The following is a 24,016-nucleotide window of genomic DNA, read 5'->3' as shown; positions in this document are numbered from 1 at the left end:
CGACGAACGACCGGCTATAAATTAATTAAATCTCGTGGTTGTTAGTTGTAACTGCATATGACTTGTGGAACAAGTGAACCAGAGACCTTAGACCACATACCTGACCCCCGCAGTACAATTTGTGTGGTGCGAACAGTTTCATATAACAAGTTGAAAAATGGGTCAGATGATACTTTAACTTATTATAAGCGGGTGATTAGGGATCGATTTAGTCCAAATTGCGACACTTGCTGTCACGCTGGATGCTGAGGTGGTATGGGTTTTTGCGTTTTTAGTCCTCGGATCGATATAAATCATTTGATTCCGCCCGGCCTTCTTTTGCGATGGGAAAAAAATGCAAAAAAAGCTCCATGTTTCTTCTAAATTCTTATATCACTCCATAACCCTTATTCCTTCTCTTCTCTGTCCTCCCGACCCGATCTTCTCCTCCTCTTCTCTCCTAACTCAAACGTGATGGCGGCCACAAAATCGTGATGGTGGCGACGATGCCGCACCAACCTCAACTACGAAGATACATGGAACGAAGGCTTTCCGCAGTACGGTGTGTCCTCTTGACAGTGAGCTCGTGCTTTTTATCCATCGCCGTTGACTTCGTCGTCGCCGTCACGATTTGGGAACTAGGGATTTGATTCCCCGCAGGGGAGTGTTAAAAAAAATCGGGCAAGAGGTAAAATGAATGTGTGTGCCGGATTTGCCAACATGGAAGCCACATGTCATCACCGAAACATCTATGACTAGAAACGCATCCGCATTGCAAGTTAATGTACCACCTGGTCCCATCTTTTAATTTGTTGTATGAAACTGCTCGTGCATTACAATTTTTTGTATAAGCTTGCAACTTTGTGTACGCGAACAGGCTGAAACAAGAAGGCTCGTAGGTTCAAACCCGTTTTGGGGTGCAGCATTAGAACTACACATGCGAAAAATCTTGAAAATGTTGGTCAAAAATTTCCAACCCATTTTGCACAACTTTTGTTTTACACGAACTAAAGAATCCCGTTCAAACACAAAATTCAGGCGGGAATGTCCTCACATGATTAGTTGATTACCCAAGAAAAAAGTTCCGTCAGTTTCCTCCCGGAGAGGAGACTGAACGTAAACCCTCGCAATTGAAGCAGAGCTTTCACAGAACCCTGATCGAACCTCTGCTTCTGCCAGACTAATTGAGCAGTAAACTGGGAAGGAAAATGAATTGTCACTGGGAAGTTGCACTGGCAGCGACGAAATTAAACACACACGTAATACGCAGTCGGCGGAATACGTGCATGCGTAAGTCGTACACATACCAAACCGTAGCCCGTTGGGAGAGGGGCGGACAGCAGCAGCACGAAATCCTCGAGAGCTCGGCTCCTTTTCTTCATCTGCAAGTCCTACTCTTTACAGCCACCCGGAGTTCTTCCTCCAGCGAGGGCGGCAAGCAAAGAACAAACCCGCGCTGAATGAACCCCCATACACGCGTATATAAACTGCAAATCCGTCCGGCTTCTGAAAGCATCAGGTATTCTACAATTTACTGACTTAATCGTCAGACCATAAGAGGTTATTTAGGTAAGTACGTTTAGTGAAAAATGGGGGACAACATGAAGCCCGTGGCCCTCCTCCTGCTGATGCTCAACTTCTGCATGTACACCATCATCGCCATCATCGGCGGGTGGTCCGTCAACTTCGCCATCGACCACGGCTTCATCATAGGTACGTTTCGTGTTTGCCTTGGCGATTCGTTTCATGCCGAATTCGTTGTTCCTGGTCTGTAAATTAATTGATTCCCCGCATGTAATGTATACAGGTCCCGGGCTGCGACTGCCGGCGCATTTCCACCCGATATTCTTCCCGATCGGGAACTTCGCCACGGGCTTCTTCGTGCTGTTCGCGCTGCTGGCCGCCGTCGTTGGGGCCGCCTCGTGCGTCGTGGGCTTCATGCACCTCCGGTTCTGGAACTACCACAGCATGCAGCCCGCCGCGTCGCTCGGCCTCGTCGCCTGGGCGCTCACCGTCCTAGCCATGGGGTACGTTATTACGCCACGTTAACTACTAACTCGTCTGTCGTCTGATCTCATGGGTGAATTTTGACTGCTGCAGGCTGGCTTGTCAGGAGATCAGCTTTGACCGAAGAAATGCGAAGCTGGTAAGATCCCTTAATTTCGCTCTTCTTCTGCACATCGTCAGATCCTTTTCTATGGTGTTTGTGAATTGATTGGAAATTAACTTTCGGGGGTGGCATCTGGCAGGGGACCATGGAGGCGTTCACGATCGTCCTGTCAGTGACGCAGCTCGTCTACGTCCTCGCTATCCACGGGGGGAGTCACGAGCCCGTCCCGGTCGAGCGGCACAACGCCCTGCGCTAGCTGATCGGGTCGGATCGCAGGCAGGATGATAATACGGACCTGCGGAGAGAAAGGGAGGAAAAAGGACGCGATCGAGAAGCGGGAGACGTATGGGGCGTGACAAGGAACCGAGCTAGTCGCTAGCTGTCCGAGATTGTTTACTTGTTGTGGTCGTGCTTTTCCGTTTGGCGTGATGATTCTTTGAGTGGAATTTAATTGGTGAGAATGGAGGGCGTGGGGTTCTTCCGTTCATTTGTGTCGTGTGTTCCTTTGGATTTGTTGATAGATTCAAGTATGTATCTGACAAATCTGATTCGTTAACTCTCTGTTGTCTCTCTCTGTAAGTTCAGATCAGAAGCAACCACAACTTTTATGTTTTTCTGTTTAGTTGTATGTCCAAATGCTACACAACTTTATGTTTTCATGTTCAGTTGTATCTTAAAAAAAGTCAATCGATCAGACAGTCTTTTGCTGTCACAAAACAGGCAAGTTTATCAAGGTGACAGAGGCTGGGCTCTCCTGTGGGCCCCCAATGACGCCTAGTTTGTAGTCGGCCCATGTGAGTGAAAAAAAGGCCGAGGAATTGGTACAGTACCTTTCTCCGCCGGCCCCACGCGGAAAATCCGAACTGACAGCCGATTCTCCGAAGCAGTTCCAGGTTCCAGCCTGCCCGGTACGATGCGCATCTTCCCGAGCGGAACGTGAATGTCCCGGCAAGAATGCACGATTCTCCATCTGTTCTCTCCGTCTCTCTCGATCGAAAGGCAATAATGCAGGATACGATACGCACCGGCGGCCGTGCAGGGATCTCCCGCGACAACAAACACACGGGAGCCACGCTCGACGCTCGTCTCGTGTCATCGCCAAGTCAGGGAGAAAGACACGGAAATTCTTCCTGCGGCGAAGGTGTTTGGGAAAAAGGGAAGCGACCACGATCCGCGGTGTTTCCTTCTTCTCCTCTCCGCTGGGGGAAGAGAAGTTGGGCAGTGCAGCCCAGGTTGACGGCACAGAGGACACCAGTTGATGCGTTTGTTGCCACGCCGCTGTACGTGGCAGTGCTTCCGATGATAACATCGCGTCTTCCGTTTTTGTTTTTGCGCGGGTAATAAGCCATTGCTTTGCCGAAAAATGGCTCCCATCTAAACAATGACCTTTTCACGGTTTTTGCTATTGACAAAGTGACTGATTTTTAGTTAGAGATCAGTTTACTGCTCGACTGTCGGTTCTTAATTCCAACTATATCATGTGGGAGAGGAGAGAGCGGGGATGACTTTCAGATCTTTATTCAACAAATCTCATTCGTCAACTTAGTTTTAAAACATATTGTTTAAAAATCAGGCAACTGAGAAATAACCACACCTTTTTTTTATCATGACCAAATTTTTGATAGGATGAAATTTGGCCACAATCCATACATATACATACGCCCAGAGACATTGGCGTACCAGGCCAACATCCTCTTTACCCATTTGGTGCCGGTATCCCCGGGAACCGGGATGACCGCTCGCAAGTGAGCCGTCAGACTCCCATTCTTCCTCCTGTTTCTTCCTTAATATGTTCGTGCCGATCATTCCATTGAATGGTGCTCGAGTGTTATGCTCGGTACGACGAGGGAAAAAACATTCAGCAAGTGATATTTTCCACTCAATTATAATCTTGGAGAAAACTGAAAACCGATCTGCTAACACTGGCAAGACAGGCGCACGTCGATTTGCGCATAATTTGAGGGCGTATATGCGGGCACCATTTAGTCCATTACCATATAGAGATCTTGGTGTTGCTATTCTCCCCGATATCACCGATCGGATATCGTTTAGAGAAGCTAAGCTCCTGCTTCGTGGATCTCCTTTGTGAAACCAAAGGTCGGAGCTAGCGCTAAAGATGATAAAGCGCAATATTGATACTAGAGTGTTATTTCACTTTTATCTTAAAAAACCTTTTTCTACGGGTGTGGAGCTTCTCTATGCATGCACCACTATCTATCTTCTGACATATCTATCGTGTTTGTCGTGCGTAGATTAATTTGTTCCGTAATGGAATCATGCATGCATGCAACCAGTGATCCATCATTCCATCTACCGGCACATTGTTGGATTGAGCACGATTGGTCAGCTAAATTGACAGACAAAATTAGTTAAGATCAGAAAGGAAGTACTGCATGCATTTATATTTAACACTTTCACAGGACAGGAGACCCATAGGCTCAAATCCTCAAAACATGTTCGTAAATCAACTAAAAAGAGAAGTTTTAAATGACGCTTCAATGGCTGCTAGCTAGCTTCAAAGAAATTGCAATATATTTTAATGTACCTTTTGTCATTTAGAATCATCGGGTAGATCTTGCGCACATGATGCACACACACAATGCATATACATTGAACATGTGCACAAGTACGTACAAAGTAAAGGAAAAGGCCGACAATATAAAAAGTGTGGCTAAGATCACCTTAAGAATTAACTTGCAGTTACAATGCGGATTATATATAATCAGGCCATCATTTACATCACCGGAAGCGGGTTACACTTACAACTGCAAGAAGGTTACCCTAAAGAGTATCCTTCGATCCTTCTTAGTTCAAACAAATAGACTAGTTTTTTTTTAAAATGATGTGATTTTAAATTTTAGTTCATTTGGTTGAACTAAACAGGGTAGAGGGTACTGTACCTTAAGGGTACCTTTTTGCACCTCTACTTTCACTTCAAAAAGCAACTGTGGTAAGAGAATTCATGGCCTCCCATTCCATGCATGACATACGATTTTTGAATACAGTTATTAGATACAGTTGATTTTTGTGGTAAGATTCATTGCCGAAGGTACTCTCTTAGTCCTTAGATACAGTTGCTTTTTGGATTCCATACGATTTTTTCACTTCAAAAAGCAAACATGGATAGAAGGTACTCTCTTAGTTCTTAGATATAGATTCTTGCTCCACCTAATCGTTTTGACTTTTGCCCGTTGTGAAACATTTTTCCGAATAGAAGGAAGTCTGTCAGCTTCTGCATCCAGGTTGTGACAACCATATATTAATAATAAATAATCAAAGGTGCCAATTAAAACCAGCCAGCGAAGTCGAACAAGTCGACCTAAAAAGACTTGAGGCCATTTGGCTTGCGACAATAACTCCACAGATCTACCACAAACCCTATTACAAGTGACCGAAACAAATGAAAAGTACACAACTTCTAGGCAAATCTTTTAACAAGAATTCGTCGCACCTACGCTGGGTGTGATGATGAGTCCAACCTTAGGTCGATCTCAGGATTTTCATTTCCAAATCCGAGCTTCGAGCCACCACCTTTAGCAAGGGAACGATAGAAGAACATCGACATCGCCCGTTGTAGTTCCCATCATTCTTCATGAAAACCCTAGTGACACCCTCTTACAACTAATTGGACTAATCTTTTTCCTACATTTGATCATTTTTTACAAAATAATAAACTACACTTGAGGTCAGAAATGTGTGATGTCAGTAACACACTCCTTGGGAATAAATATAAACCGGATTTGTGTGGTTTCTCAACTATTGCGAGTCTAGATTTGGTCTTGTGACATCAAAACCTAACAAGTTGATCATTGCTTGTCGAAGCTGTACGTAATTTACCTCAAGCCATTGCAAATTTGGTTATAATAAATGCAACACGCCAAGAAACATAGGGTGCTTTATTCAATCTAGTCATAAAAAGAGGATTTACGAAATTAGATGAAAACACCAAGATTAAAATGATTCGTTGACAACTCGTTTAACAACCTTGTTTCATTTCATTTCTACAAAATCAGATTTTAGTAGCATTTCCAGATGGATTTGTATAATGATAGACAAATCCAGAGAAATGATGCGTTTTAGCGAGGAATTTGCTTAGGCGTGTAAATATGGTTCCACAGAAATTCAAATTGAACTGCTCCTATATTCAATCTTGTGCCAACCAAACAAGTTGATTTGTGGAATCCAAAATGAATTGGAGGATTGCAGGTCCAAATGATGGGAGCCAAGCCAGCTCTAAGTTAATTTGTACTGTAATCACACTGCCCCTCCTAGCTTAGGCATAGTGCGGGCGATCGGGTGTGCATGGCGTGGCAACTTGATATCAAGCAACTAGCTGGCCGCCGGCGTCAATATTCTCGATCGCCATGATTCAGCCATTCAGGTACCTCCTGTGCTTGTTTCATGGAAAATTTATCGTACAAGAAACTATCTTTCCCACGACAATTAAGTTGAACGAGAGACGGCGGCTAGTAACCATATGGTGGTGTACAGTACATATTAATTATGCATCTAGCTGGACCTAGTTACGCCTCATATTAGCTAGCTTCGCTTATGGGCTAATTAAATTAAATTAGGCCGTCCACGTATATGCGCACGCAAAGTTTAGATAAGCTATCCTAGCTATAGCTCTTCAGCGTATCCGAAGCAAACATCACTTTCTTCTGAGAAGCCAATTTGCCAAATCTTACATATATTTCTAAGGTCAAATCTAATTTTCTTTTGCATGTATATATATGAAGGCAAGATAACAGCACTAAATAAGTGTTAAGTTCGCTACCTAATTACCCCATCCAGTGCTGCTTGTTTGGTCACTGGACAGCGTGACGTACGTAGCACCAACTCACCGGCAGATCTTTGCATGAATTTCCGGTAACAGAGTCGGACACTGCCGTGCAGGGCCACGAAAACACTCGCTGACATGCGGGGCCTGAAAACCAAAGATGAATTCTTGGCTGCATTTGATCCACCTGTCATTAAGCAGATAGACATGCCTATCCGGACGCCGTTTGCTTCTTACGGTTACGGAGAAAGAGGCAAAAACATCATGATTGTGTGCGCACAATCATACGGCCAGGGAGTGAGATCGAGTGGCAATAGTCTAATTTAACGTTCCATTTTATTTTGTCCACTGCCAAGTGCCAACCGTGGAGCCTGCCTTGCATCTTGGAGACATGCATATAGGACCGACCTGATAAGCAATTAATCATCCGAGCAGGCCACAAATGTATTTACATACATACGGGCGAAGTGGGCATACCCAACATCTGCTGCTTTCCACACAAGTCCACCCCGTTTTATGCAGCTAATTTGTAAAAGTCGCCGGTGCGGCAATGCTGTAGCTGCACTGATCATCCATATATGCATGATATCCGCAGGGTGCGTGTACACATCTGCATCGCTGCACTGATCTCATCCATATATGCTTGTGATTTGATCGCATTAGTTAGGTCTCCGCGACGCCACACCGTGTAATCGTCAGTCCTCAGTGGATCCGGAAGCAGCTTAATTTGGGGCGGCTGACTGGCAGTTAGCACCCTTTTGGCACGAGAAAGATAAGCGGCGGAGAATAATTAAGCATGTGCACATGTATGGCTTGGATGCGATCCAAGTCGATGCCACCGTGGGCAACATGCATGCATAACTTAATCGGTGAGATAAAAATTGGATAGACTAATTAAGTTTTGATTTGACGTCGTCTTCATTTTGTTGGCGCGGACTACATTTCTTTGTGATCACATTTATATCTGGCTGAAGATTGATCTGAACTTACATTTTGAAATTTTCAGATGTCACAAATTTTCGTTTGATGTTGTTGTGTTCATTCTGTATGTTCCATCGATCTGCTGGTCTTTCACGTTACATCTATTCAAAGAGTATATTTTTCAGATTCTCTTTTGTATGTTGCACGAAGTGTACATTTGCTACGTACTCAGATCTTTGTTGTTGCATTTGCATGGTTGGAATGCTGCAGCAAATTCGAATAATTTTTCATGGTGGCATAAGAGGAAATGTTGCAGACACTCACGGAAACGTCACTTTTTTTTTTGCTTCAAGCATCTGACATATGGAAGCGGCCTGTCGGTGGAATTATCGCCCGACCTGACCCCAGCTTGCCCCAAATTAAATTAAATTAAGGGTGTGTCTGTTTTTTAGATCTTGATTTAAAACAAAATGCTTAGATCTCGGTCGATGCATTAGAGCAGTTTGGTTTAGTATTTGGACGCCATTTCACTTTTCTCTTTTAATCATTTGTTTTGAATCTTAAAACACAAACTATATCCAGAGGCTGAGCAATCGACTCAACTATACTGAAAATCAGACAAATTAGATACAACGAAACCGTTAAATTAAACAGCATGTTGCTAGTGCCCAATCCAACAATTCAGAAAGCCATTCTTCAGCGCACCTAGCCCGGCCCCAAATCAGAGCCAACAACTTCCCAAAATGCGAACCCTCATATGCACCACACAAGCAGACAGCATCAGCATTGTTCATCACATCAACCTTGTGCCAACAAAATAGTTTGAAATCCCAAAAGACAAATGGAAAGCAAGAACCATGCATGCACCGCCCGCCCTCAGTTACTGCCTAACCCACATGTTACCCAGGCTCGCACACACGCTTTACACAGTCGAACAGGTCGCAACCCCCTGATGAGCTGCCTCTTATTCGTCGTAACACCCCCCTATAAATGCCCTTGGAGCTTCCCTACAAAGCACACCGCATTCGATCCCCACTGCCATTGATCGATCAATCAATCGATCGGTCACGAATGGAATCCACCTCCTCCCTTAAACCCTGCGTCGTCTCCCAACCCCAGAGCCCCAAGCAGGGCGACGATGACGGCAAGGCGGCGGCGGCGCCCAAGCCGATGCCAGCATCGGCACGGACGGCGTCGTCCTTCGCGATGCTGACAAGGTTCCACGCGGGCTACTTCCGCATCAGCCTGGCGCTGAGCGGGCAGGCGCTGCTGTGGCGCACCCTGAGCGACTCTTCTTCTCCGTCGTCGTCGTCGACAGAGCAGCAGGCAAGCCCGCTGCGCCCCGTGGTGCGCTCCCTGCCGTCCGCGGCATTCGTGCTGCTCTGGTCGCTGGCGCTGCTCACGCTGCTCGCGCTGTGCGCGCTCTACGCCGCCCGGTGCGCGCTCCGGCTGCCCGCGGTGCGCGCCGAGTTCCGGCACCACGTCGGCATGAACTACCTCTTCGCGCCGTGGATCTCCGGGCTCCTGCTGCTGCAGGCCTCCACGCCGTGCTTCCTGGCGCCCGGGTCGCCCTCGTACCACGCGCTCTGGTGGGCCTTCTCGCTCCCGGTGCTCGTGCTGGACGTCAAGGTCTACGGGCAGTGGTTCACCCGGGGCAAGAAGTTTTTGTCCATGGTGGCCAACCCGGCCAGCCACATGACGGTGATCGCCAACCTCGTCACGGCCAGGGCGGCCGCCAGGATGGGGTGGCACGAGGGCGCCGTGGCCATGTTCGCCGTCGGCGCCGCGCACTACCTCGTGCTCTTCGTCACGCTGTACCAGAGGTTCCTGGGGTCAGACTCGCTGCCGGCCATGCTCCGACCGGTCTTCTTCCTCTTCTTCGCCGCGCCCAGCATGGCCGCCCTCGCCTGGCGCTCCATCACGGGCTCCTTCGACACCTGCTGCAAGATGCTCTTCTTCCTCTCCCTCTTCCTCTTCGCTTCCCTGGTATGTTACGTACTTATATCAGTTATATCACTAGCTAGCTATATCATCTAACGTATAGCACGTTACTGCCATTTTTTCCTTTGATCAACGCGTGGTTTCTGCTTATCCCCGGCGATCCGGCGGTAAAATCAGCCGGAAACTAGGAGACGAGTCTATACGAATGAGGTAGTGTTACAAAGACGCGGGACAAGAAAATAAATAAAGAAAGTGGGGTTCACATTTTCTGGAAGTGGATGGAGCTCAGCTCGATCGGAGTCCTTCCATGTTCCATCAACCTCGATGGAGGCTTTTCTCACCTCAGCCTCTCTCCGTCTCTCTCCATTATATCCGTCGCTTTTGCTTTCGCGATCGATTATCGTTGGTTGGGTAAAAGATAAACTTGTCCGGAAAGAACTCCAACTAGGATCGAGTAGGTCTGTAGGATGCCACTAGATGCCACGCGGACCGTAAACCTCGCCCCTTTCTTTTGCTTCCAAACAATAGAATATCCTTTCCGTACGTACGTCAACAAGGGAAAGCAGCCAAAAAAAATATGAAGCCCCTATGTTGAGTTGCATGTTGCATGGATTGGCCACTCACATCACCACACCCTGAACTAACCCCCCTGGCAGATAACATAACTGCTAGCAGGATCGATCCTCCCTCCTAGCTAGTGCCTACAGACGCATCGCCAACTAATCATGCATGCATCACTGCGCGATCTAACACCAAACTCATAAACAATTTCTTGACTGAGGAACAGTTCTTCTCTGACAGCATGCATGCATGCATGCCGTTAATTAACCTGGCAATTGATGACTTTTGTGTTGACGTGTCGTCTTAATTGGCATGCATGCATATGCAGGTGTCCCGGCCGACGCTGTTCAAGCGGGCGATGCGGCGGTTCAGCGTGGCGTGGTGGGCCTACTCGTTCCCGCTGACGGTGCTGGCGCTGGCGGCGGCGGAGTACGCGCAGGAGTTGAGTGAAGAAGCGGCGGCGAGCGTGCTCATGCTGGCGCTCGCCGTGCTCTCCGTCGTCGTCACACTGGCGCTCATGGTCTTCACCGCGCTCCGCACCGGCGACCTGCTGCCCCACGACGACCCCTTCGACTGCGCCCAGATGCTGCCCGCCACACGCTAGCTAGCAGATTAATTAGCAGGCGCCGTCCGATCGGTCTCGTCTCGTGTACATATTAGTTGGCGGTGGAGACGTACACACGTACTGTGTGCGGTACGTGTAACGAATTTTTTGTTCAGTACGTGCTGGGGAATCGATCGGGATGATGCCGACAGGGAGTCCCAGGTTTCCACCGCACGGAACGTGCATATCCAGTAGCGGTAACAGGACGGTCGATCGATGTACGTGCATTCTGTCGACAGAAAATCTCTGGCTTGTCCCGTATCTGACCAGACTGTCAGACTCAGGGTACTACGTGCCTTTGAGGCTTTAATTTGGCTGCATCTCCTGCCGTACAAAGAGGACCAGCTCGTACGTCCTAGGTAGCTTGTACTAGTCCCCTGAAAAATAGCCGGAGTAGAATGCTTCTGCTCAGTTCGCAAATCCCCTCCTTAATTTCTCGACGCAGCAAACTTAATTTAGAGCACCTTCACTAGTAGGATCGATATGGTTGTACACAAAAGGGGTTATGTATTCGTGAACATTCCTCAATTCTTGTTATTTTCTTTATTATGTAAAGAGAAATCAATTCTCGCTGTTTGCGAAGATATGCATCGAGTTGCTAATCTCTTCTTTTTAGTGGAGACTTAGTTAGGTCAAAGAAAGGTTAACTGACCCCATGGGTTCCCCTACAAAACTAGTGGCCGGAGCACTAGTAGAGTACAAGTAGTGGAGCAACTGGTACATGCTAAAATACAGTTAAAGCTAGCAATGGCGATTTTGACAGCTGTGGATGTAGTCATGTATATATAGATTTGACAGCCTAAGTATTTATCCTGGGGTTAATTACTTAATTGAATCCGTGTCATCGCCAAATATCCGATTCCATGAAATGTTCTTCTTAGGGGGATTCCATGAAATGTTATTACAGTACAAGAGATAGAAACGGGCTGGAAAGGAACGGTATTTGGGACGTGTTTGGTTGTGGCACTTTAGGCCCGTATTAGATACCCCGTAACCCGATACGGATCCGGGTGTTTGGTCGTGACTCTATATAATCGCTTTAAACTGTATCGGATACATCTCTTCGCTAGGGGAATAACGCCCGACCTCGAGCAAAATTAGATCCGGGAATCAGCTTCTCTTCCTCTCTCCGCACGATGGCGACCTAGCCAGCGACCAGTCCTCGTCCTCGTCTCCCCTCCCCTCCCCTCCCTCCACTTCGTCCTTCCGGCGGTGTGCGGCTCAGGCGGCGGCGGCTGCTCTCCCTCTCTGCGACATCAGCTCCTCCGCGATCTAGGGTTCACAAGGTACACCCCAATTCCGCCATCGCCTCTATTCTTCCCCTCCCTAGACATGATTCCTCCCCTCTCCTCTTTCTTGATCTGCTGCTCTTGATTTGGATTGAACATGGCGGCTCTCTCCTCTCTGCTCAGATCTGCTCCCATTAACACCGGAGGAAGAGGTCGCCGACGTTAGCCCCAGAATCTCCGCCGCCCCCACCGGCGACCTCAAGAACTGGGACAGGGACTTCGTCAAGGTCGACCAGGCCACCCTCCTCAGCCTCATCTTGGTAGATCTCCTATCCCTTTGCCCCCTCAGATCACATTAATTTTTCCTTGCTGCATGTTCTTGATGTAATTTGCAATTTCATGTTCTTGTTTTTTTTTGCGGGGGAATTCCATGTTCTTGTTGTCTGATGAGTACCACAACATTGATCCTCTGATTCTTGATTATGCATTTAAAAATTATTGTCATGGCTAGGCTAACCTGGCATTGCTTCTATTATTATGACAAGTAGTTTTTTACTGTCACTAGTAGATTGCTTCTGTTCTGTCCAAAAGTAGAACTGACAATTGCTTTTATTTTTACTTTTAGAGAAGAAAACATTTATTACTGTGTACAACATCTCTTTGTTTTTTACCCAATGTTTGTTCTTATGGTGAGTAGTCTAGTGCTTATGTGCACCATATCTTAATTTTTGTAGACCAACATGGCTCGTCTCCCATTAAACGCACGATCAAGAAGAAGGAACCTAAGAATTAGGCTAATGATGAGTAGTCTAGTAATGATGTATTACTATGTGTGGTTAATGTTTTCCGTCGCCTATAGAAGAAGGTGTTTGAAAATAGAGAGGAGGATTAGGAATAGGAGTCTTAGGGCTCAGCGATTGTTTGAGATGATTCATGAGAGTGACAAGGGTTGCATATCTGAGCTGCGTGTTAATAGAAGAACCTTCCACGTTCTATGTGATATGGTGGCAGAATTAGGTGGCCTTAGGGGCATACACAATACTACACTTGAAGAAATAGTAGCTTCCTTTCTATATACCTTGTCTCACCATATTAAGAATAGGACAGTTGGCAAGTATTTCTACAGGAGTGGAGAGACAGTGAGTAGGAATTTCAATGCTTGCCTTCTAGCTGTGCTTAAGCTGCACTCTTTGCTGCTTGAGAAACCAGAGCCTATACCTGAGGACAGTGACGATCCAAAATGGAAATATTTCAAGGTAATTAGATATTGAGCCAGTATAGTACCATATTTGAAAAACTAATGATATAATGGCTTGTATTAATTTTTTTCTTGGTTTTTTGTTGCCGTTGTAGAACTGTTTGGGTGCCTTAGATGGTACTCATGTTAAGGTTACTATCCCAGCAGACATTAAACGGAGGTATAGGTCGAGAAAGGCTGAGATTAGTATCAATGTCTTAGGTGTTTGTGGACCTGACATGAAGTATATTTACATGTTGCCTGGATGGGAGGGCTCTGCCCATGATGGGAGAGTTTTAAGAGATGCTATCTCACGCCCTAATGGTTTACGAGTACCTGCAGACCAATATTACCTAGTTGATGCTGGATACACAAATGGGAAGGGGTTTTTAGCTCCATACCGAGGACAGAGGTATCATGTTGGTGGTTGGACCGCACAAAATCCACCAAATAGCGCTGAAGAATATTTCAACATGTGTCATGCTAAAGCTAGAAACATTGTTGAGAGGTCTTTTGCTAGAATCAAGAATAAATGGGCAATTTTGAGGTCTCCATGCTTTTACCCTCTAAAAACACAATGTAGAATTATAATGGCATGTGGTTTGCTGCACAACCTGATTTTAGAAGAGACGGGAGATGATGAGGATGAAGATGAGTTTGTGGTGGAGCAAGATATACATGAAGGGGAGCACCATGCACCCGAATTTATCACATCTATCTCTTCTTCTAATGAGTGGACTCATCGTAGAGATGTTATGGCCCAAGAAATGTATAATAACTATAGAGCTAATCACTGAGGTGTGTATTTTGGAGGGTTCTATTGTTATTATTGTTTATTCTATTTCATCTTTTTTGGTAAACTAACGAACTTTTATATTGTTTCAGCTATGGATAGTACTGAAACCAACGCAAGAGGAAGGGGAAAAAATAAGAGGAAGTGGACTATTGTTGAAGATGATGAGCTTATTAAGGCAATGTATGAGCTGTCCATGGACCCAAAGTGGAAATGTGATGGTGGTTTCAAAAATGGCTACTCGTCTGTTCTGGAAGCTCAACTTGCAAAAAGCCTACCTGGTCATAACCTAACAGCAGTTCCACACATTGAGTCTAGAGTGAGGCACTTTAGGACCAAGTTCGGTGCAATTGAAGTAATGCTGGCAAGGAGTGGTTTTACCTGGGATGATCAGAGAAAGATGGTGCAATGTAAGAAGCAGCAATATGATGATCATTGTAAGGTAAATAATAATCCCTATTGCTTGCTGGCTGGTAAATGATGCTGAGAGTAATGATTTCTTTGCAATGTGTGTGATTAAGTGAAGTAGAAAAATATGCTTGCTGGCTTGTATGTACGCACATGCAAAGCTTGCTGTTATTTAAGTTGTATTGATATGTTAAACTATCTTGCAGACTTTCACTGAAGCTAAAGGATTGTATGGTGTTTCATTTTCATACTATGACACGCTATCTGCCATATACAGTAAAGACATTGCAACTGGAGAAAATGTGGAAGGCTTTGATGAGGCAATAGCTAACTTGGAACAGAAAATCCCTATTGAGATTGATGAAGATGATGAAGGATCTAGGGCAACAGGAAAAAGGCCCATGGCTAGCCAATCAGGTGCAACTTCCGGTAAGTTCACAACTACGATATTTACTTATTGCTGATGTTAAATTGTTGTTTGAGTTCTAGATTTGAAATTGTTTGAGTTCTATGGCATTTAATCATGGTTACCTGAATTAGGTTACAAGAAGGCAAGGAGAGAGAGAGCGCAGACTAGGGTGAATCAAGATCCTATGATGGCATTGTTTGGCGAGGTGCATGGTGAATTGAAGAGTGTCTCTGTCCATGTCGGAACTATGGCGCAGGCTGCCATTCGTGAGCTAGAAATGCAGGAGAAAGCTAGTTCTGAAGACCCCAAGGAGAAGCTCAACAAGATGGCACTTGAAGAATTAAAACGTCTGGGTTTCACAGGTTCTGAAATAGTTCGCTCTTCAAGAATCTTTGTGACAGAACCTGATGAAATTCATATGATGATGGCAATGCCAGAAAATCTAAGGAGAGAATTTGTTTTAGCGATGCTCAAAGGTATTAATCTGCGATGGTTCTGTCATTTACTAGCGGGTTCCAATTTATTTACGAGTTAACTAGTGCTTAATTGATTTGGCCATGCGTGCATGACAATACTTGAAAATTGGTCAGCTCATTTCGTTTGGGAACTGGAAGATATCATCCATAGATCAATGTATCTGTATATATGCATGATATATTTCATTTTCCATTTCTGAACTGTGCATATATGCATTGATATATTTCATTTTTCATATCTGAACTGTGCATATAGGCATGATATATTTCGTTTTCCATCTATGAACTGTGCATATACGCATGATATATCATCCATAGATCAATGTACCTGTATTTAGTAGTTCTAATGGTTTTTTGTTCCTGTTTCATGTTACAGGGAAGTAAGAGAGAAGTTTGAAGAACACTACATCATTAGCTTCATTTGCTTCCTTGATCAGCTTGCTTGCAATCGGTGGCTTGGCACGAATGCGGATGGTTAATTTGGTCATGGACTTGAGTCAAGTGTGGAAGTGTGTTGTTTGAGTGAAGTTGTTTTGATCCTAAAAATTGTGTCTTTTGTTTGATATGTTGAATTGTTAGAAGGATATACTAGATAAATGAGTCTTGCCAGATTTGATACTCCTAAAGATGTTGTTTTGGCACTGCTTGGATGACAGTTGGGCTGTCGTTGTTGTAAGTTTGGCCGTTGTGGCTGCTTGAATTGTTAGAAGTACCTGTGTGGCTCTGTACTGTCTCGACCTGGCGTCGTTCCGGCCAGACGCAGATGTAAGCACTCCGTCCAAAACTAAACAACGGAGTGCAATTAGAAAGCAGTATGGACATTAACCAAACAAAGCACGTAATGGAAAACATTATTCCGACGCGGGGTGATCTGATACGGAGCATCCAGTCCGATCCCCTGACGCAACCAAACACGTCCTTGGTTCCTATTCGCGGTGGTAGAGCTGAGGGCCGCAAAGGCCCAATAGGCCAGCCAATAGGCCAAACCTGGCGCTCTCATGACACCAAACGAGGAATTCATGGGCAAGCAAATGCGATTCCTTTTTTTCTTCGAGGAAAGCAAATGCGATTCCGTAGGCAAGCAAACAGACCCTTCTTTTTTCTTGAAACGGAGGCAAAAGTTTTGCCTCATCTCATTAATAAAGAAGAAGTTTCGACGCCCGGTTAATTTATGAAAAACCGGGCAAAAACCGGTACAACACTCTCAAGCGCCGTCATGGAACATGACGGCCCCGACGACACCACTAGCCGACCTGGCTACCCATACACACTCCACACAAGCTGCTGGGAAATGACCGCCCTTGAGGTTGCCTGCAGTTGTCATCGTCATCACATATCACTCCCCGAGCTGGCGACTCCGACTTCACCGTAAATGACCACCAACAGAGCCTTCGCCGCAACAGCCACCTGGAACTTGCATCGGCCTATGCCAAACAATCGACCAACACGCCAACAAAGCCACTTCGAATCTGGTGACAAGCTTCACATCAACTTCCAATCACGAGGCACCATCACCATCAAGTTGCAAGAGGCACCCGACACGTTCGCCACGTTGGCATCGTCATCGACAAACAGTCCCTCGCTCTCTTGGACCGACGACTCCGACTTCACCATATATGGACACAGAAGAGACCTCTCACCACTGAAGCTCTGATCACGCCGTGACACAGCAGACGCACGCCTACTACCTTCATCACACACGGAAAAGCCCCCAAACATGTGTTGGCACTTCAAATCAACAGCTTTTCACAGAACTCACCTCGGCAGCTCGTCGTGGAACCATGCCCAGCCAACACCAGAAGGCCACGGCACCTCAAACCAAACACAGGCTAACCCATGACCCGCCGGAACTCAGATCAGATGCCAACGAAGGCAAACCCCGAAACCTGCCGAAGTTGCAGCATCACAGACCACACTGTCTTCCATCACCTTGCAGCCCACCATCACCGCAGGGAACAACAAGCCGCTGCCCATGTGAACCATCGAGTTCAGCGATGGCAGCACCTCCGCACTGCCACACAGCGCCGAAACCCTTCCACGGAGCACAGAGAGCACAGTCGTCGGAGCCCAGTCACCTGCACACGGCCGCCCGCCCTCCCCGGGACGACTCAGATCCAGCCCGTAGCCGGCCCAGATCCAGGCCCGCAGCCTGCTTGCAGCCCTCCTAGCAGCTGCGCGCCGCCGCCACGAGACCAAGGGTTGCCGGAGCCGCCGCCAGCGCCGTCGCCGACCCGCGCCTCCCCCGCTGCCGCCTCCCCGCGCCCGTTCGCCACTTCCAGATGCCAGCCAAGCCCCGCCGCCACCGTCGGCCACACGGGCTTCGCCCGGCAGCGTCATCCGGCGGCGGCGAGGGACAGGAGGAAGGGTGGAGGGGTCTGGCGGCGGCGGCGCTTAGGTCACGCCCGAGCCGCCCCTCCTGGAACGACGCGGGCGCTAAACAGACCCTTCTCATTATGATGGAGATGACGTCGCCACCGTGCCGACAGCTGGGCGACTGGCTGAGGCGGGGACGGCTGGCGCCATTGATTGGCGAAGGTCGGAAGAGAGAGCTGCTGGAATACTGGAATATTCTCGCATAAAGAAAGGGTACTGGGGATATGGTGTGGTGTGCTGCCCAGTGCCGGCCCGTCGCTGCGTTCCGGCATTCCGGCGTCGTGCGTGGAAGCAAATGGCAATTTCCGTACTTTCTGAAACAACTGAAAAGAAATGTGAAACTAAGTACTGGCTGGGCTCAGGCTGCCGTCGGATGGAAGCCAAGATCGACGGCCGTGGATGAGATCATGAGGGTGTGAATGGAAGCCTCTGGCAACGTAAAGAGTTCCCAAGATCTAATAAAAGCACTTTCGCCCCCGCCTTGTCCGTGCTGTTCCATCCGCGGCACAATTACAGTCGTGTCGTTCAGAATTTTGCCTGGCTGTGCACGAGACGTGTGGTCTCATCGCTCGGATCAATTCGCCAGCTCGACGCACGTCCAGTTTTATCACGTGATTGGAAACAAAACAAAAAGTTGGAGGCGGCACCGGCACAGTGTCCGTGCACTGCAGACTCCGGATCGTCCACACGGACACGGCTCCCGGAAGAAGCCAACGACCCATTTTCCTGGAGGAGGACGGGCAACGACAGCGTCCTCTTTTCAACGATTTTTAGTTCATAATCCATGGCAAAAGGACGAAATCAAAGTGCCAATTATAGATGCAGTGACTGAGTGAGCCGATCCGTTGGCTGTAGCTCGCCGACTCTGCCAAACAATACTCCCATACGCTTTGCAGGCGATGCCATGCCACCGCCCTTGTGAACGTACCACAAGTCTGAGGATCAACCGCCGACATTAGCACATGCCATGCTCACTAAAGTTTGACTTCCGTTTAGTAGCTTCTCGCTTGTAAGTGTACAGTACTACTAGTGGCAAGAGATTTTTTTTAGCTAAAAAAAGTAAGCAGTCGATCGGTGATGGTTATCCGTGTTAATCTTGCTAGTAACATGAAAAAGTAAGGAAATGAATTGGCAGCAGTACTAATCGAATAAATGGGATAATCTGCAAACAGTGGCAAATTAATTGGGGATTGGCATTTGGCGGAGCATTAATCAAAAGTGGGTGTGCATGGGTCTGCATTCACATGATCCAGCGAGCTCCATTGATTGGGGCAATGCACCTTTTTCTCCAGACCCCCCTGCTGTGCGGCTTACTCATCGAGACACCTGTGCTCCTTCCACTGTGCTCACATGACATGAGTACACTCGCCAAGAAGTTCACGCCATCTCCATCCCCCACACTCGCCGATTCCAAAACATATTTAGCGTTCCTCTGTGAGCTGATAATCCTCCTCCTACGGTTGCCTTCCTTTCGGCTGTTCTGTTGCCTTCTTCAGGGTGAGCTAGATTCCTCCTTCCTTGTTACTAGCTCTGTTTTATGCCGAGGATCTTCAGTTGCAGACATGACCTGCTTCTTCTTGTTCAGGATCTGAAGATGCATACCACCTTGATCGCGCTCTACATTACGGTTTGCTCTGCCCTGTTCATCATATCCAAGATGCTCATCTCGTTCCTCTGCTACAAGAAGTGGGCTCGCAAGAAGAGGATCATCGAGACAAGCCTGACAGGTAACGAAAGCTTCAGTCTGGGCATGGAATTTCCGCCCCAAACTACCTCGCCCATGGCTCGATATCTTGGAATTTCTCCCAACGAGTCCATGGATCGACATTCGATGTTTCTGTGCGTAGGTGGCAAGATGGTGATCTTCCGGTCGGCGGCGATGCAGTCGCTGAGTCCCAAATCGTTCCTCCGGATGATCATGGGGCTGTCGAGCAAGGACATCATCGGGTCGGGGGGCTACGGGACGGTGTACATGCTGAGGCTGGACGAGAAGTCGGCGTTCGCCATCAAGAAGCTCAGCAGGGGCAGCGCGGAGATGGACCGTGGGTTCGAGCGGGAACTGGACACCATGGGCGACATCAAGCACCGGAACATCGTCCCGCTCTGCGGCTACTACGCCGCGCCCCACTTCAACCTCCTCATCTACGAGCTCATGCCCAACGGCAGCCTCGACGCCATCCTCCACGCCGGGAAAGACCAAGATCAGCAGGAGGCGGAGAAGAAGAAGCGGGCCGTGAAGCTGGACTGGCCCGTGAGGTACAAGATCGCGCTGGGCGTGGCCCGGGGGCTGGCGTACCTCCACCACGACTGCATCCCCCACGTGATCCACCGGGACATCAAGTCCAGCAACATACTCCTCGACCACAACATGGAGGCCAGGGTGTCGGACTTCGGCCTCGCCACGCTCATGAAGCCCAACGAGAGCCACGTCACCACCGTCGTCGCCGGCACCTTCGGGTACCTCGCGCCAGGTCCGGACTCCGGCCGGCGGAATCTTCTTCTATTGAGCTTGAGATCGTTATTGTGTTTGCTGAGGATGTTGTTGCCTGACTCTGTCTTTGCTGCAGAGTACTTTGAGACTGGGAGGGCGACGACCAAGGGCGACGTGTACAGCTACGGCGTCGTCCTGCTTGAGCTGCTCACCGGGAAGAGGCCGACGGACGAATCGTTCCTTGAAAACGGCACACGGCTGGTGACCTGGGTAAGCATGCATATCCACCTCACAAACACAAAGGCTCCTGACTCCTGAACCTTGATCGATTGCCCAGGCGTGAATGAATCGATCTGTTGCTTACAACTGACCCAACATAAATAGAAGTACGGATGTAAACACTGATTGGCTTAAATCACTTGAATGATCGCTGTACGCAGTGACCGGTGGATGTTGCTGAAACAACAACAACAAACGGGAACCTAGCTTTCAGCCACTAATTAGCACTCTGTAGTCTGTACCCATCAGAAAACTGATGGGCGGCTGCCATCACGTACCACGGTACCAGGAGGTCCCCAACGTACTACCAAGTCAAGATCCACGAGCACCTACTACTTATAGTACATCACCAGTGTCTGGTGCAGTGTTACCTAACAATACAGAGCATGTGCTAAGTATGGACAGGCACCTCTTTCATCCGTGAAACTTACGAATTGGAATATGGAAATGAATCCCCGGCATGTGCTTACCAATGGAACTGGGGAGCTTCGGCTCCTTTTTAAGCTAAAAAAAATTGGTCCGTGTTTTCAGGTCAAGGAGACGATGGAGGAGAAGAGGGAGGAGCACGCCGTCGACGAGACGCTGCCATCTTTCCCGGCGGAGGAAGTCAAGTTCGTGTTCACCGTGGCGGAGAAGTGTCTGGAGTCCGATCCCCGCGATAGACCAACGATGGCCCAGGTCGCAAAGATGCTTGAGCAAGCGAAGCTGGCGTAGTACGCACGCTAGTTAACGATCAGTATATAACTGCACAGGTCTTTCGTTGGGTACAGACTTTTTTGCTCTCAAGGTGTTGTTTTTGCGAAGTTCATGCTGGATTCTGCATAGAATTAATTAGGAAGAAAAATCTCATGTGTTGTGTAAGAGGTGAAACCTATGCTTGAATTTGTACTTAGTAAAATTTGTACACACGATGCTTAAAGGGCCAGCTCTGTCGCTAGTCTAGATCAGGACTTCTAAGCCAGCACACTTTAACATAGTAATTTATGATTAAAATCTCGTCTTAACGAAAACTAATATGACACTTTTTAAGAAACGGAGACTAGTTTGTTAGGTTTCGGTCTTAACGCTGACGCGTGGGTCTGAGTAAACATTGGACCCACTGAACGGTACTTGCTGCGTCTGGGCTACCGAGCAGAGAAATCACTTTTGTATGAACCTCTAATTCATTTCTAGCTGCTGATGATTTGATTGTTATTGTAACAGCACAATCTTCAATCCTCGTGGTTTACTCAATCTTCAAGGGTTCAACTGAAACCCCACAACCCCTTGTTATCCCAATCCGGCTGGTTTCGCAGCCCAATCCTCGTGGATTTGTCTACCAAAGGAGTGTTTCCGGAAATGTCATTTTTACGTGTTAGGTTGGGACACGAAAATTTCTGGCCCAAATCACGTCGATCCACGGGGCGCAGCGTGTCAGATTCGTGGATTGGTTTCCCCTTTGATGACAACGGGTGGAGCGGACTGGAGAGGAAGGAGTTGCATGCATCACGACCTTCGGAGCAAGTCATGTCGGCAGCACCGGCCTTGTCCAGGCAGGACGAGCTTCTGCTTCAACTTTTGATGCTTCGCTTGCTCTGTCGCTAGTCTAGATCGGGACTTCTAAGCCAGCACACTTTAACATAGTAATTTATGCTTTTAGTAATTTTAAAATCACTTCTTTCGTTTACACATGAAGCTGAGAAGCACCTCCGAACGTGCTTCTCAGTTAGAAGCACTAAAAGCACGTCCGAAGGTGCTTCTTAGCTTCATGTGTAAACGGGAGAAGTGCTTTTGAGATTGCTAAAAACATCAAAAGCTGAAGAAGTCTAAACAAACAGGGTCTCAGTACCGGACACAGTAGATGGTGGACGGGAGTATGACTGGCTAATGGACCGGGCTTTTTCAAAAGCTCGGCGTGTCAGGCCCGTTTTGAACTGGGTCTAGCACAGAATTAAACGGGCCGCATGGCCCGTGACCCGTCTTGGGCCTTGAGCTCGCGGACCGGCAAGGCACCACCCGTTTAACTTTCTTTTTAAATCTTTTACAATTCAGGCCATCTTCTCTTTCCCCAAGGCACACAGTTCATTCCCCTTCCGCATACAATTTCTAAGCAGCCCAGAAAGATTGGTAGGAAGGAGGACTCAAACACTCAACCTCCAATAGGTAGGTACGTTTCGCTCAAAAAAAAAGGACTCAAACACTCAACCTCCAATAGGTAGGTATGTTTCGCTCCAAAAAAAAGGTAGGTACGTGAGCTAAGTAGCTAATCACCAGATCTTGTGAGTGTTTGTGTCTAATATTGTTGGATTGCCATTTTGTCTGCTCAGTTGATCGAAAAAGATTAAAAAAAAGTTAACCTAGGCTGCTTCTGGCCGTGCGGCCGTGGGGCTAATGGCCCCGGGCCAGCCCTAACAGTGACGGTGTAAGGATCTGAAACATGTGAAGGCATTTCAAATATGTGATGTCAAATACATGTGCTTTGTCTAATTATATAATTTTCTTCATGATTGATGATTGTATACAAAGGATTTACCGAAAAGTTGTGTGGTCAATTCACCACACAGGTCTCAACGTGGCACCCCCACAGCCAGGATCTGAAACCTGTAATATCATTCCCAATCTTGTGATGTCATTTCAACCATGACGTCAATACATGTGCTTTGACTAATTTTATAATTTTTTGATTGTGTGCAAAGGATTTACTTACGTGTCAATTGACCGCACATGTCTGAACAGCACCGCCCCGGGTCTTCGCTGGAGCGGGCCGACACGGCATGGCCCACTTCGACCCACTTTTCAGTGGGCCTGGCATGTCTGGACCGCGCCGGCCCGTTAACAGGCTCGCTGGCCAGCTATACCCCTAGTTTTGAAAACCGGACTGGACCGCCGGTTGAACCGGAAAAAACGGGAACCGGAGGCCTCGCCGGTCTGTTAAGCGCATTGTACCGGACAAACAAGCGAACCGGATTCTTTGTGATTGGACCGACGGTTTTCATGTGAACCGGCGAAAACATGGGTCGTGGGTCGGTCCGACCACTCAGACCCGTGAACAGGCCTTTGTTAATGGGCTTCTTTAGTATTCGTACTAGTTTTTAGATTCTTCAAATTATGAAGACAGAAGAATGATAACAGTCACAGAACTTTAAGTACAGAGTGTAAAGACTTAGCAAGTTTTAGATTAGCAGCGGAATGAAGAATGCAAAACTTAGAACAGTAGCAGCAACAATAGATTAACTTCAACAGATACAAGGAAACAAGAGTGAGGAACGATATCAGCAGAACACGAAGACACGGTTGTTTGTTTCCCCAAGTTCGGATTGTTGACACAATCCTACGTCTCCTTTGAGGGGGCTGAGTCACACAAGATTCGCGGACACACAAGTCCACCCAATTCTCCTGAGTTAAGACCAAAGTCTCGCCCAGTTACTCGTGGTAGATCTTGAGGTGATCTCCGGACCTTCACAGACTAGTTGATGGCAAATCACAAACTTCGATTGCTCTTCAAC

General features: G+C 47.5%; 4 protein-coding genes across 4 annotated transcripts; all 4 read left to right on the top strand.

Annotated features, from left to right (window-relative positions):
- The first annotated feature begins 1,440 nt into the window (after window positions 1-1,440).
- LOC100829474 (membrane protein PM19L) lies at window positions 1,441-2,746 on the top strand. Its single transcript, XM_003565531.4, has 4 exons — window positions 1,441-1,692; window positions 1,787-2,006; window positions 2,080-2,125; window positions 2,229-2,746. Exons 1-4 carry the CDS (start codon window positions 1,569-1,571, stop codon window positions 2,343-2,345), a joined length of 507 nt encoding a protein of 168 aa, XP_003565579.1. The 5' UTR covers window positions 1,441-1,568; the 3' UTR covers window positions 2,346-2,746.
- Window positions 2,747-8,797: 6,051 nt separating this feature from the next.
- LOC100828877 (S-type anion channel SLAH1) lies at window positions 8,798-11,498 on the top strand. Its single transcript, XM_003565529.3, has 2 exons — window positions 8,798-9,776; window positions 10,621-11,498. Exons 1-2 carry the CDS (start codon window positions 8,862-8,864, stop codon window positions 10,894-10,896), a joined length of 1,191 nt encoding a protein of 396 aa, XP_003565577.1. The 5' UTR covers window positions 8,798-8,861; the 3' UTR covers window positions 10,897-11,498.
- A 2,531-nt stretch (window positions 11,499-14,029) lies between these two features.
- LOC100828276 lies at window positions 14,030-15,832 on the top strand. Its single transcript, XM_024458717.1, has 5 exons — window positions 14,030-14,160; window positions 14,248-14,597; window positions 14,770-14,992; window positions 15,104-15,448; window positions 15,825-15,832. The coding sequence occupies exons 2-5, from the start codon at window positions 14,250-14,252 to the stop codon at window positions 15,830-15,832; spliced, it is 924 nt and encodes a 307-aa protein (XP_024314485.1). The 5' UTR covers window positions 14,030-14,160; window positions 14,248-14,249.
- Window positions 15,833-19,075: 3,243 nt separating this feature from the next.
- Window positions 19,076-21,511, top strand: LOC100830095 (receptor-like serine/threonine-protein kinase At1g78530). The gene is made up of 5 exons (XM_003566284.4): window positions 19,076-19,318; window positions 19,407-19,548; window positions 19,669-20,292; window positions 20,389-20,522; window positions 21,063-21,511. The coding sequence occupies exons 2-5, from the start codon at window positions 19,416-19,418 to the stop codon at window positions 21,243-21,245; spliced, it is 1,074 nt and encodes a 357-aa protein (XP_003566332.1). The 5' UTR covers window positions 19,076-19,318; window positions 19,407-19,415; the 3' UTR covers window positions 21,246-21,511.
- The last annotated feature ends 2,505 nt before the right edge of the window (window positions 21,512-24,016 follow it).

Source organism: Brachypodium distachyon, chromosome 2, assembly GCF_000005505.3.
Source record: "Brachypodium distachyon strain Bd21 chromosome 2, Brachypodium_distachyon_v3.0, whole genome shotgun sequence".
NCBI lineage: Eukaryota > Viridiplantae > Streptophyta > Magnoliopsida > Poales > Poaceae > Brachypodium > Brachypodium distachyon.
Note: the sequence above shows the minus strand (reverse complement) of the source record. Positions and strands in the feature narration are given on the sequence as shown.

Coding starts and splice junctions, on each gene's coding strand:
- LOC100828877 (XM_003565529.3), top strand. CDS start 8,862: ATGGAATCCACCTCCTCCCTTAAACCCTGCGTCGTCTCCCAACCCCAG. Junction 9,777..10,620: donor TCTTCCTCTTCGCTTCCCTG/GTATGTTACGTA, acceptor ATGCATATGCAG/GTGTCCCGGCCGACGCTGTT.
- LOC100828276 (XM_024458717.1), top strand. CDS start 14,250: ATGGATAGTACTGAAACCAACGCAAGAGGAAGGGGAAAAAATAAGAGG. Junction 14,598..14,769: donor AATATGATGATCATTGTAAG/GTAAATAATAAT, acceptor ACTATCTTGCAG/ACTTTCACTGAAGCTAAAGG. Junction 14,993..15,103: donor CCAATCAGGTGCAACTTCCG/GTAAGTTCACAA, acceptor TACCTGAATTAG/GTTACAAGAAGGCAAGGAGA.
- LOC100830095 (XM_003566284.4), top strand. CDS start 19,416: ATGCATACCACCTTGATCGCGCTCTACATTACGGTTTGCTCTGCCCTG. Junction 19,549..19,668: donor CATCGAGACAAGCCTGACAG/GTAACGAAAGCT, acceptor TTCTGTGCGTAG/GTGGCAAGATGGTGATCTTC. Junction 20,523..21,062: donor GCACACGGCTGGTGACCTGG/GTAAGCATGCAT, acceptor CCGTGTTTTCAG/GTCAAGGAGACGATGGAGGA.
- LOC100829474 (XM_003565531.4), top strand. CDS start 1,569: ATGGGGGACAACATGAAGCCCGTGGCCCTCCTCCTGCTGATGCTCAAC. Junction 1,693..1,786: donor CGACCACGGCTTCATCATAG/GTACGTTTCGTG, acceptor TAATGTATACAG/GTCCCGGGCTGCGACTGCCG. Junction 2,007..2,079: donor CTCACCGTCCTAGCCATGGG/GTACGTTATTAC, acceptor TGACTGCTGCAG/GCTGGCTTGTCAGGAGATCA.